Here is a 14,083-nt window from a genome sequence, read left to right as displayed (position 1 = left end):
AGTTTGAGCTTCTAGATGTATCAATACACCATTGTAGGTGTCTAAGACCTTTCTGCGCTACTTTGTCAGTGGACACTAATCAAAGGCAGCCTTGAATTGTTGAAAGTGTTGAACACATTAGAGGACGCCAAAATGATATTTGCCACAGGGATCGGATGCGAAGATGTAATTCAAAGACTATTTCAAGTGTTCATGTATCTGCAGATGACGATGCACCACACTTGGCACCATTGTCCAAAGAAGCCCCCTAGCCACTAGCGCCATTAAAGGTCCATTTGATAATGTTTCTATTTTGGAGAATATATATTTTTTAAATAGTCTATTTTTATTTTTATTCTTCGAAACAATTTATTAGTAAAAGAACGTGTTTGGTAACTACACAAAATTTCTATTTTCGAAATAAAAAAAATAAGAATAAGTATGGTACGATTCACAAATATTTTTGTAATATAAATTTTCTTTTAATTTTTTTCTTATTCTTTCTTACCGTTGCCGCCCATTGCTACCCACTGTCGCTTGATGTTGACCATTGTCGCTGCCTACTGCCACCAACCATCGCTGTCAATTGGTTGTGGTGGTGGTGGTCATCGGCAGTGAGCAATGGCAAGTGATAGCGGCTGTCAATAGCGGGTGACGACGGTTGACGATTTACGGGAGCAGTCGGTAGCGGTCGACGATTGGCAGCAACAATTGGTGACTATCGACTAGGGTCGGTCGGCAACGGTCAGCCCACCGGCTAGCAGCGAGGACTAGCAGTCAATGGTGGTTGGGTGGCAACAAGCGTAGCGGGGGTTGGCGGCCGACAAAGAAGAAGAAAAGAAGAAAAAAAAAAAAAGAAAAGAGAAATTACTTATTTTTAGAAATTGTTCCCGATAATAAGAAGTTAATTTTTTTTATTTCTTGTTTCTATTCCAAATCTATTCCCTAACCACTTTTCTATTTCGGGGAATAAAAAAATTAATTAACATTACCAAATGGAGTTATATTTTTGTTCTTTCTAGGGAACAAAAATATAGAATTTGGGAGAAATATAAACGTTTACCAAATGGAGCCTAAAACAACTCAATAACGTCATGTCAATGCCAGCAAAACTAAATACTTCTATAATTTGATATGTCAATCATTTCCAATCTCATTTTTAGGAAAAATAAAAATGAGTTTTTTTTTGTCATTTTGGAATTAAATTTCCAAGAAATGAATATTTCATATTCTCCGCCAATGTGTGTGTGTTTTTTTTTTTTTTTTTTTTTGCCTGTTTCCATTTTGGAATTGGGGTCCTCGTAATTAAAATTGCTTCCTTCTTTGATAACTTATTGTTGCACCAATTGGATGGTCAAGATTTGTTTCTTCTCTTGCTTATAAATTCTACTCAAATCCGTATACTTTCACGAGTAATTTAATCAAGTCCATCTAACACAAAACCCAACTAATTTTAGTTGACGTGTGTGATACAGATAAAATGCGAATCTCCATGTGGATGTGTGTGGAAAAATTTAGCATATGTAGGCAGCATGAGTATAATACGGATGAATTTTGGCCAATATAGACTCTCACATGGACATCCACCCTGAAAATTTTTATGCGTGTTGCGCTAAGACGTTGTCCAAGGGCCACGTCCATTGGACTTGGGTAGACTGGGCGGTCCAAGGATTCGATTAGAAGATTTGTGAAAATTAAAGGATTTAATTGTATAAATAGAAAATCTAGAAGTTCACTTGAAAAAAAAAAGCGTAAATATTGAAATGAAGAATGAATTTTTAGCTTCTTTTTTCCCAACCCAGGAAAATATCTACAGAGTCAAAAATTCCAGAAGCCGCCCCACTGGGGCCCAATACTCGCTCAGTCTCTCAATATAAACTCCATTTTTACGCCGGTGTCTAGAGCGTCTCTCTCTTGCTTACGAGCTCGATGAAAATAGTCAATTTTCATACGTAATTACACAAGCGCACATCAGCATTAAACAGAACACGAAACGCTGTCACCTCCCCCTTCTTCTTCTTCTTCTTCTTCTTCTTCTTCTTCTTCTTCTTCTTCTTCACTTCTTGTGTTTTGAAACAGAGCAAGAGCAGCGCTTTAGCAGACACCATCATCATCCATGGATGGAGGAGATATATACAGAGCGGGCAACAGCCTGCGCGCGACCAGCTCCACTTCGTGGAGGAACCAGGCATCGATGGCGGATGTTTTGTCGAGATCGTCGCGCGATGAGGATGACGAGGAAGCTCTGAGATGGGCTGCTCTCGAGAAACTCCCCACCTTCAAGCGTCTCCAGAAAGGGATTCTGACGGCCAGCGGCGGTGCTAACCAAATCGATATCTGGAACCTGGGCTTTCATGACAGGAAGGGGTTGCTTGAGAGGTTATTGAGGGTCACTGAGGAGGACAACGAGGGCTTCTTGCTGAAGCTCCGGAACCGCATTGACAGGTACGATCTCCGTTTGCTCTGTCTTTGGAACCTCTGTTTGTGGGTTTTCCGAGTAAAAAGGAAAATGTCTACCAAATTTGCCACGTTTCTTGGCATGGAGTCTGTTTGATTCCCGAGAAAAATCTTTACCAAGGGAAATCCTTATCATGCCCCTGAAAATTTTGTCGTCCAAAATGGTGGGAATCGTTCCTTCATGATTCATGCATGTTTTGTCTTTTTCGCGGTAATTTATTATTTAATTTAGGCTTGAATATTTGTGGTTTTTGATGACTCTGGTTGCAGAGTTGGAATTGATGTTCCTACAATTGAAGTCAGATTCGAGCATTTGAATGTGGAGGCAGAGGCTCATGAAGGAAGCAGAGCTTTGCCCACCGTCATTAATTTCTGCACTAGTATTCTGGAGGTAAGCTAGCAACCACCTAAATATGTGGAATATAAAACCCAAAATGGCAGCTCCATTTTTGTTAGGATCCTAATTCATCGATATGGACTTCAATATGTGATTTTTATGGCCTTGGCTCTCTCACCTTGATAGCTATCCATTGAAGTGTGAAGAGAGCCCGAGACCATATAAACCACGCATCAAAGCCCATACCATATATGTGAGATTTGAGCCCCGTCTCTTGCAATTAGGATCATAACGATCAACCATGCTCCATGATGGCGGTGCACAGAAAGGGTTAGCTTTTGTACTAGCCCTTTAGCTTGTCTTGGGCAAACACTACAATCCTTGTGTCACCACCCGTGCCGCTCAATTGCAATTGGGAGAGATGACAAATGGCTTTTGTATCCATTGATATTGACTTTAGGAGAATTAGAGCCTAGAAGCTAGCTATTGAAGTGGGGGATCCCAGCAAAATATAGACCACACATCCAAAGTCCTATACTATTGAGTCAAACAATTTGTAATAAAGATCATTTGACTAAAATGATATTCAATAAATTGATTGGATGTTCTCATTGGTTTCTTCATTTAACCTTTACTTTTCTTTTTGTTTCTTTCTACCCCCGAAGGGCTTCTTGAATTTTCTGCACGTACTTCCTAGTAGAAAGAAGCACTTGACCATCCTTCAAGATGTCAGTGGGATCATCAAACCTGGCAGGTGAGCAAATCAAACCAACTCAAAAATAAGTTCTTCAAGCCTCCAAATTCAATTGAACTGAACTTAATTTTATTTCAACATGAGTGATTTGGTTCCATCTCCAAGCTAGGTGTTGTATTCAATGCATTAGACTTCGTGTAATTAATCAAAGGTCCCAGCTAGAAATGGTCACATTCTAGTTGGAAAGAAGTTTTCAACATGTTGATTGGATTTGTCTTTTTTCCTTTATCACAATGGTGGAAAATTAGCTTTACTTTTATTTTTTGGCAAGTTTCTTCTCATTTGGGTGGACAATTTTGCAGGATGACTTTGCTTCTAGGTCCACCTAGTTCAGGAAAGACCACGCTCTTGTTAGCTTTGGCCGGCAAGCTTGATCCTGAACTAAAGGTTAACGAAAATCAACTTTCATCAAATTTAAGCCCTCCTTTTGTTATACATCAAAATATCATCCAATTATACTGAAAGAGAGAAGATTCTTCCTCAGACGACAGGAAGGGTAACTTACAATGGACATGTCATGAATGAGTTTGTGCTTGAAAGAACTGCGGCTTACATAAGTCAACACGATCTTCACATAGGAGAAATGACTGTTAGAGAAACTCTGGCCTTCTCTGCAAGATGTCAGGGAGTTGGATCACGATACGGTTAGCAAATTTGATACTTTCCTATTTTATGATGTCATATTTGAGTTTGACTTGGACAATTTTTCTTTTTCGAATAAAAAATGCTGATTCCTTTGGCGGCATCTGCAGATCTGTTGTCAGAGTTGTCAAGAAGAGAGAAAGCGGAAAATCTAAAACCAGATCCTGATATCGATATCTTCATGAAGGTAATTAAACAAGGAGAGGTTGGAGTTGTTTTTCATCTTTTCAATTAAAGAAAGGAGATGAATTAAGTAATCCATAAGAAGAAACTGACGATGAAGTAATGATTTTGAGTTGGACTCCAGCAAGCATTTTTTTTTTATTTATGTTTTTTAATTCTTAGACCAACCGGGGTGTCTAGTTTTTCTAATGCAATGGGTCTAATTCCACAGGCAGCAGTAACAAAAGGTCAAGAGGCTAATGTCGTCACTGATTATATCCTTAAGGTAACTATGACAAAAATTACCACAAAATCATGCAGGCACTTGGTAGGTAGCAAAACTTTAATGCACATGTTTTCTCCACAGATTTTAGGGTTGGAAATATGTGCTGATGCGATGGTCGGAGATGAAATGTTGAGGGGTATTTCCGGAGGACAACGGAAGCGTGTGACCACAGGTTAGAACTAGAAGCATATCAAACTTTTAGTAGATGAAAATGTTCAATTCTCTTGACCTATAATTTCTAGGTGAGATGCTGGTGGGGCCTGCCGAGGTATTTTTGATGGATGAGATATCAACTGGGCTCGATAGCTCGATAACATACCAAATTGTCAACTCCCTGAAACAATTTATACACATTCTTGATGGAACGGCGGTTATCTCTCTCCTCCAACCAGCTCCGGAGACTTATGATCTGTTTGACAACATTATTCTCCTATCTGATGGTCAAATTGTGTACCAGGGCCCACGTGAACTCGTCCTAGATTTCTTTGAATCCATGGGATTCAAATGCCCTATGAGGAAGGGTGTTGCTGATTTCTTGCAGGAAGTATGTAAAAATATGAAGATTTTATTTCAACAACTTTTGTGAGATGAAAGATACTCTCTATAGGATGTGTCTTGCAATAACGTTTCTTTTTACCTTTCGATAGGTAACATCAAGAAAAGATCAGCATCAGTATTGGGTACGCAAAGATGAGCCTTACACTTTTGTCACGGTTCGGGAATTTGCAGAGGCATTCCAGTCATTTCATGTGGGAAGAAAGCTCGGGGATGAACTTTCCACTCCATTTGATAAGAGCAAGAACCACCCAGCCGCTTTGACTACCAAAAGATTTGGTGTTGGAATGAAGGATTTGCTTAAAGCTTGCATTTTAAGAGAATACTTGCTTATGAAAAGGAACTCATTTGTCTACATCTTCAAGGTCTCTCAGGTAAATACCTACTTCATGCTCTTTCAGTTCGTTTTAGCCATGAGTTGTCTGATATACTTAAACTGACGTGACTTGTTTATTAGCTCATATTTATGGCGTTTGTTTCGATGACCCTATTCTTACGGACTAAGATGCATCGGGATACTGTAACTGATGGAGGAATTTACATCGGTGCCACGTTCTTCACCGTGATGATGATCATGTTCAATGGAATGGCAGAGCTTTCAATGACTATAGCCAAGCTCCCAATTTTCTACAAGCAAAGAGACCTCCTCTTCTATCCAGCATGGGCATATGCTCTACCATCCTGGATTCTAAAAATCCCTATCACATTTGTGGAGGTTGCAGCTTGGGTGTTCATCACCTACTACGTCACTGGATATGATCCAAATGTTGGAAGGTAAGAACTGTGATTATTCTTCAGTGGTAAGATGGAAACTCTAATCTCGTTGTTTTGATTGAGACATTCTACTGTTTATATTGTGTTGTAGGTTGTTCAAGCAGTATCTTTTGCTTGCGGCCATTAGTCAGATGGCCTCTGGATTGTTTCGATTGACCGCGGCACTTGGGAGAAACTTGATCGTTGCCAATACATTCGGGTCATTTGTTATGCTCGTACTCTTTGCATTGGGCGGAGTTGTTCTTTCCCGAGGTACTACGAATACTAGAGTTCAGCTTCTTTTTCTTAAGTACTAATCTTGATTTCATTGAATTGTAGAGGACGTAAAGAAATGGTGGATATGGGGATATTGGACATCTCCTTTAATGTATGGGCAGAATGCCATAGTCGTCAATGAATTTTTAGGATCGAATTGGAATAAGGTAAAGTCTTGTAAATGCTTAATGCCAATATTATGACCTTTCGTAGATATAAATCTCTAATTGACTAATTCCTCGTGTTATTCCTTATGATAGATTCCCCCAAATTCAAGTACAAACGAACCCCTAGGAATTCAAGTTTTGAAGTCTCGTGGGTTCTTTACTGAAGCATATTGGTATTGGATAGGACTTGGGGCATTGTTTGGGTTCATCATCCTCTTCAACTTTGGGTTTTCGGTGGCTCTCGCTCTTCTTAATCGTAAGTGCTTTTTGCTTTTCTTCTTGTTGAAGTTTCTATCAACAAGAGCTTGCCAACTCAAGCTTCATGTGAATGCAGCCTTTGGCAAATCCCACTCAGTAAAATCAGATAATCCTGAGGGCAACAAGAACGTTGATAGAATAGAAGGATCAATTCAGTTGCAATCTCGAGGCTCTAGTCTGAGAAATGGATCTGGTATGAAGTCCTAGTAGTCAATATCTTTTCATTTTCTATGATTTAGCAGTAGTTAAGACCTGAAAGGGGTGAACAAAAGGCTTTGGTCCATTAGGGGTTCATGTTACTTCTTTGCCTATCTTTTCTATTGGGTCTTGTAGGGAGGTCATCAAGCCCAAGCCTGAGACAGCTGTTGCCGCCAATACGAAAAGAGGAATGGTGCTCCCATTTGAGCCGCACTCAATTACTTTCGATGAAATAACTTATTCAGTTGATATGCCACGGGTAATTATCTGAAGTTATGAAAAATTTGAAGATAATACTTCATTGATATATCATCATAATAAATCATAAGTATTAAAGCTCAAATGTTCATCCAAAGTATGATTAAGTGTTTGCTGTTATCTTGTTAGGAAATGACGAATCAAGGTGCTCCTGAGGATAGATTGCTGCTCTTGAAAGGTGCAAGTGGTTCTTTTAGGCCAGGCGTTCTTACTGCTCTAATGGGCGTTAGCGGTGCTGGTAAAACTACTCTAATGGATGTGTTGGCTGGGAGAAAAACCGGAGGATACATCAAGGGCAACATAACAATTTCTGGGTATCCAAAGAATCAAGATACATTTGCTCGGATTTCTGGATATTGTGAACAAAACGATATCCATTCACCTCATGTTACTGTCTATGAGTCCTTAATTTACTCGGCATGGCTGCGTTTGCCTCCTGGCGTGGACGACCAAACCAGAAAGGTTTGCTTCTAATACCACAATATATTTCTACCAGGATTGCCTTCTTAACTTAAAACAAATTGTGGAAGTGCTTGCTGCTTTGTTGGCTCTGTAGTTTAATTGAGGATCAATTTAATTCAAATCACTTATAAGGGACAAAAATGTTGTAGCTGTTTGTTGAGGAAGTTATGGAACTTGTGGAGCTAAATCCGCTGAGACAGGCCTTGGTTGGTTTGCCTGGTGTGGATGGTCTATCCATCGAGCAACGCAAAAGGCTGACCATTGCAGTTGAACTAGTCGCAAACCCCTCCATCATTTTCATGGACGAACCTACCTCAGGGCTTGATGCAAGAGCTGCTGCTATTGTCATGAGAACAGTTAGGAATACAGTGGACACAGGGAGAACAGTCGTATGCACAATTCACCAACCAAGCATTGATATATTTGAAGCTTTCGATGAGGTGAGTTATGTCAGTCAACGCATTCAAAATACGAAAAGTATGTTTGTAGCACATTTAAACTTAGAAGATATTGCATTTTCACTTGCTCTGCAGCTTTTCTTAATGAAGCGAGGGGGACAGGAGATATATGTCGGCCCTCTGGGTCGTCATTCTTCTCATCTAATAGAGTATTTTGAGGTACAGAATGTTTCACTCATATAATATGGCTTCAATTGTACTTTTCTTTCCCTACATGAATCACCATGGTATCTTCAAAATGAAGGGAATCCAAGGAGTTAGTAAAATCAAAGATGGCTATAATCCAGCAACTTGGATGCTCGAAGTTACAAGCCCAGCACAAGAACTGGCTTTAGGTGTCGATTTTTCTGATCTATACAAGAACTCAGATTTGTACAGGTGGGTTCATCGTATATATTAAGGTCCATCTTTAAGTCTTGCCATTAACCTGTAAGATGTCGATGGGAAAACACTTTTTTTTTGTGATTTTCAGGAGAAACAAGGCTTTGATTGAAGAGTTGAGCATACCTCCTCCAAATTCTAAGGACCTCTATTTCCCGACTAAGTATTCTCAGTCAACTTTCACCCAATTGATGGCTTGCTTATGGAAGCAACATTGGTCTTACTGGCGAATCCGCCGTACACGGCTGTTCGGTTCCTCTTCACCATCTTCATTGCCTTAACGTTTGGGACTATGTTTTGGGACCTCGGCTCTAAAACGTAAGTTCTGCCTAGAGTGTCAATATCTGCCTCATTCATTCTCGAAGTTGTGTGTTTCTGAATGTTAAGTTCGCAGGACCCGGAGTCAAGATTTGATGAATGCGATGGGATCTATGTATGCGGCTGTTATCTTCCTTGGGGTCCAAAATGCAGCTTCTGTGCAACCAGTTGTTGCAGTGGAGAGAACGGTTTTCTATAGAGAGCGAGCTGCAGGGATGTACTCGGCCCTACCATATCATTAGCACAGGTAAAATTGCTTCCAAATGATTTCTGGTACACTTATTCTAAATGGTGTTATGTATGAATCAATACTAGAAAGATGCTTATGAGATTCATCTTTATTTTCTAGGTTCTAATTGAAGTCCCTTATATCCTCGTGCAAGCTATATCATATGGTATCATAGTTTATGCAATGATTGGATTCAAATGGACCGTTGCAAAATTTTTCTGGTATCTATTCTTCATGTTCTTCACATTGTTGTATTTCACATACTATGGTATGATGGCCGTGGGCATGACCCCAAACCACCACATCGCTTCCATCATCTCTTTTGCATTCTATGCCCTATGGAACCTCTTTTCCGGTTTCGTCGTGCCAAGGACTGTAAGTTCTATAGCAACCTATTGATTTTCATGTTTATGCTAATTTTGTTTTCAACATCAAGTGTGATGCCTTATTTGTGAACATCCTCATGACTACTTTTTAAACAGAGGATACCTATCTGGTGGAGATGGTACTAGTGGGTGTGCCCCGTTTCTTGGACTTTATATGGATTGGTGGTCTCTCAATTCGGCGATTTGACAAATACGCTTGAAGACACTGGGGACACAGTGGAAGATTACATGAGAGATTACTTCGGTTATCGACACGATTTTTTGGGCGCAATTGCCGCGGCGATGATAGGATTCACAATGCTTTTCGCATTCGTTTTCGCCATTTCCATCAAGATACTGAATTTCAGAGGCGGTAGACTTCAGTATCACCTCGATCGGCAAAACAAATGTGTTTCTCTATTAGAAAATGATATCTAATTACTATAGCAAGTATATGTATTTTTTTGCTTTTCTAGCAACTCTCTACATCTTTTTCGGTCATATGGATCTTTCCTGGGAGACCGATTAAATTGGGAATCATGCTGCAGCAAACAAACCTTCTTATGCAATATTGTCTTCCATCTGTGTACATGGTCTACAGATGCTTCAAGCATATGTATTGTTGGGCCTCCACTTAGGCCCAAGAAATTTTGTATGTTCATTTAGGGTGCGCATGGCAACGTTTTTATTCGAGGGAACTATTTCTTTTCAGAAATAATTCTTTTAGGAGTAAAATAATGTATTTGGTAACTATACAAAATTTTATATTATTGAAATAGAAAAAAATAGAAATGCGTTTGGTACAATTTATAAATTTTTGTATTTATTCGTTTTTACTTCTTACTCATGGATCACTGACCGCCGCTTGTCGCCGCATGACCTATCACGCTTTGATCCTTGAGTGCATGCCCATCCCTCGGCTGTCGATAAAATTTTGCGACTTCCTAGGATGAATCGCAAACCCTTTCATTTTATTGCACATGTAGAAGCGAGAATAATAAATCTCTGATAGTAACCATCTCGGGATGGAAAAGTAGGATAATAGATTTACAAATAAAACATGTTTTTATAAACACACTAAGTTATGTACAAAAGTCTATAACAAAAACTTCAAAAGACTAGTTATCAAAAAGAGGTTGTCCTATTTGACCTACACCTTGGATCCTCTCAACTTGGTTCTAGATCCTCCACTCTACGACCTGAAAAGAAATGAGCTCATGACGAGGTGAGATATAAATCTCAAGTTCACGCTCTAAACCCCGGGAAGTTCACGTTCTAAACCCCGATTAAGAGGGTAATACGCTTAGAGGTGTCCTAACCACACAATCACACATATCCACCCTACAGGTCAATACAGTTCATATCACAGACAACATGAAAGCATGAGCAGCAATCAAACTCAATTAATTGGAATGCCACACTTGAAATTCAAACAAGCACAGAGTCCTAATTATAAGGCCAAATTGTTATAACACATCACATATCGTGCCACACAATTTTGTCCCATAATCCGACACATTCAACTCAATTAATCATGCGTTCTAGTTTTTATCTCGGCATATAGCACGGCCTACTCTCTGTTCGGCGGTCTTCTGGCGTTGCTAGGCATCATTTCACCCCATTGAGCACGGCTATCTCTATCAAACGGCTTTCACGAAGGAGCAAGGGTCCAAAATCTACTACGACCGGCTTCCCGTTGTTTAGGGGTGTCCTATGTAGGGGTAACATCCAATTTAACAGCTTGGGACGGTTTTTTTAACCAACACATGACCATTCAATCTCAGCCTTAGACACCGTGCATTGCACTCAAATACCTCAATTAAAATAGTGAATCTTGCATATTTTCTTCGTATTAGAAATACACGGTAAAATAGTCGTGTGTGGGTATACGGTTAGATCGAACCAAAAAAATTGATATTCCATAATTTAAAATCTCATTGTTTTATATAGTATATAAAACTATTTTTAGTGTTAAAACCCGACACCCGTGATTTTCTAAATAAATATCAAAATCCATAAATTTTGGAATAATTAACCAAAATTCCAATCAGCACTCAATTTGCACAAATTAATACTCAATTGCATAAACTGAACACACCATTGCAATCAGCATGAAATTTTGATCACTAGCTATCTCAGTCGAATTTCCGGAAAATAATAAATAATTAAATAATTATCAAAATTAATTAAATAATTCAATTTAAATACCAAAAATACTAACTTAGGCTAGAAAAGCCTAATTAAATACCAAAATGAGTCCGGAAAATTCCTAAACCAATCTAGATAAATAATACAACTTATCTAGTCTTTAATTATGCTACTCTAACCACCTAACATGCATAATTAACTAATTAAATCACTAATCTAATCTAACTAACCTCATAATCCCTAATTAACTTAAAATTAAACACCCATTAAACGTCATTAGCATCATAAGTAGAGTTTAGTGCATAAACTCACGGTTTAGCGCAAAAACCGATTCACCGCAACGGCGACGCGATGGTAGCGCGATGGTAGCTGAAACTTGGGCTTGCGGCGGAGCCAACAAAGGCTTGGGAGGGCTCGAAAATGGCCCAACAAATCTCAGCCTAAGCTGAGATTCGTTCTTGAATCGAGCAAGAACAAAATTGGGCTGAAGCAGGCTGCACGCGGCTGAAGACAGGCTGAGATGCGCGAGCTGAGCTGACAGGCTTTTGGGCGCGGGGAACGTCGCTGGAACGGAGCTGCTGTAAGGGCTACGGATAGTGAAATGAAGATGGAAGAAGGAGAGGAGTTGCTTCGATAGGGCTTGCTAGTCAACACCGGGGAGAATTCTGCCAGAGTTTGACTCGGTGAGACTTCTCGTGGGCGGGGCAGCGGATGAAGAGAAACAGTGGTGGGATGAACGCTGGCAGTGGGGCAGTGCAAAAGAGAAATGGAGGGTCGCTGGAGAGGGACGATCAATGGGGGAGCAGATGCTGGGATGAGCTGGCACGATAGAGAGAGGGAAATTCGGTGGAAGAGCTGCTGCAGGGGGAAAATTTGATCGTGGGTTGAATAGAGCTGCCGCTGGCAATTCGGCAGAGGCTGAGGGGAGTTCGGTGAGGGGAAACAGAGAGCGTGGGCTGCAGAGGAATGTGCAGAGAATGAAAATAAAACAGAAGTTGCGGAGGGGGAAGTCGATGAAGATGGCGTGCAAGGGAGAAAGACCGAAGGAGGGAAGCAGCTGGCAAGGCTTGCTAGAGAAGCTGCGGGTGAGGGAGAGTCAAAGAAAAATATCCCCTTAATTAATTGCTTGGTCCCCCTATTACTTTCTTGTATTTTTAATCCCTCAAATAAACAATTTGGTACCAAATGTTGCACCCCCATGCCTAGCTCTAAATTTACTCAATTTGGACTTCAATTTCATCCCCAATCTCTCCAATTTGAGGTCCAATTTTGATGAAGAAGAAGTCCATACAATTTCTGCAAGTCCCCTTCGCCAAATAGCTCGATAAGGAGGCCAAAAATCCCTACAATTTGGCCCATCTCAATTTTCGTTATTTTCTGAATCGTTTGAATTGATTTTTCGTAAAAATCCCGTACTCACTGAAAATTCTTCAGATGATGAATCGACGTTCCTTCAATAAATCGTGACATGACAAAACTTTCAATTTCTGAAATCGGGTTCAAATTTGCAGTTAATTTCAATCTGGCGCGATTTTAGCGTGGCCTAACCTATCGGATAGCTTTTAGGAATTTCTAGTGCAATTGACCCATGGTCAATTATTTTCGAGCCACATTGTATATCTTCGACACATTGGCGACTCTCAGTTGTCGTAAAAATCTCGATGTTTCAAATACGGGCACAGGGTACAGAAATGACAGAGGAATCGGTCTAATGTCATTCGATAGAAATTTTGTAATTAGGTGGAATCACCCACACACTAATCACATATCTTAGTTAAATCAACCTATCTATGATCTCTGATCGATTTTCACGGTGCTGTAATGACCCTTGCAGATGAGCACGATCGAGCAGTCAATTCTTTGTTGAATTCTCAAGTTTATTGTGTTAAAATCCCTTAATGGCTTCCCTAGATAGTCTAGTTATCTCATGAGTGATTAGCTTAGAGAATAACATTATAGGTGCGTCAATGAAAAGTCCAATTCATTAAATTGAAAACAGAACTTGAAATTCAGGATGTCACATGACCGTCGCCTACCACCGCAGGACTGTCGACCGTCACCACTGATTGCTGCCGTGGGACCGTCGTTCATAGCCCATCGATTGCCGCCCCCTCCTGCAGCCACCCATTTGCCTGGCGATCGGTGATGACGGTCGGTGGTCCTGCGGCAGTAGGCAGCGAACATGCGGTGGCGGGCGGTGGTTGATGGCAGCGATAGGCTGTCGACGGTTGGGTGACGGCGATGGCGGTCAAGCGGCGATGACGGCAATTGGTGGCGGTTGTTGGCTGGTGGGTTGTGGTCGGTGACAACTGTCCCTAGCAGTCAGGCGCCGAAGGTTAGCGTTAGTGACAATCAGTGACGGTTGGTTGCCGATGGTTGGTCGGCCGACGGTGGCGCGGGCGTCGGAGGTGGCCGGCGGTTGGTAGAAAAAAAAAAAATAGAAAAGAAAAACAAAAGAAGCTACTTTTTTTATAGAAAAGAAAAAGAAAAATAGAAAAGAAAAAAAAAAGACTTATTTCTAGAAATTGTTCCGAGGAACAAGAAGCTACTTTTTTATTTATTTCTTATTTATGTTCCAAATCTATTCTCTAGCCACTTTTCTATTCCGGGGAATAGAAAAATTAAGTTTGGCGTCACCAA

General features: G+C 40.3%; 1 protein-coding gene across 1 annotated transcript; it reads left to right on the top strand.

The window, feature by feature from the left end:
- Positions 1 to 2,037: 2,037 nt before the first annotated feature.
- Positions 2,038 to 10,009, top strand: LOC104417037 (ABC transporter G family member 40). Its single transcript, XM_039300512.1, is given in 25 exon segments — positions 2,038 to 2,424; positions 2,707 to 2,827; positions 3,439 to 3,527; positions 3,830 to 3,914; positions 4,012 to 4,356; positions 4,564 to 4,617; positions 4,699 to 4,789; positions 4,860 to 5,161; positions 5,265 to 5,546; positions 5,630 to 5,946; positions 6,038 to 6,198; positions 6,265 to 6,368; positions 6,462 to 6,624; positions 6,703 to 6,826; positions 6,960 to 7,083; positions 7,212 to 7,544; positions 7,694 to 7,984; positions 8,078 to 8,161; positions 8,247 to 8,380; positions 8,475 to 8,608; positions 8,611 to 8,701; positions 8,778 to 8,935; positions 8,938 to 8,948; positions 9,051 to 9,305; positions 9,413 to 10,009. Coding segments are annotated over 25 exon segments (4,503 nt in total). The 5' UTR covers positions 2,038 to 2,095; the 3' UTR covers positions 9,734 to 10,009.
- Positions 10,010 to 14,083: the final 4,074 nt, after the last annotated feature.

This window comes from Eucalyptus grandis, chromosome 8, assembly GCF_016545825.1.
Source record: "Eucalyptus grandis isolate ANBG69807.140 chromosome 8, ASM1654582v1, whole genome shotgun sequence".
In the NCBI taxonomy this organism is placed as follows: Eukaryota; Viridiplantae; Streptophyta; class Magnoliopsida; order Myrtales; family Myrtaceae; genus Eucalyptus; species Eucalyptus grandis.
This window is presented reverse-complemented; position numbering and strand designations above follow the sequence as displayed.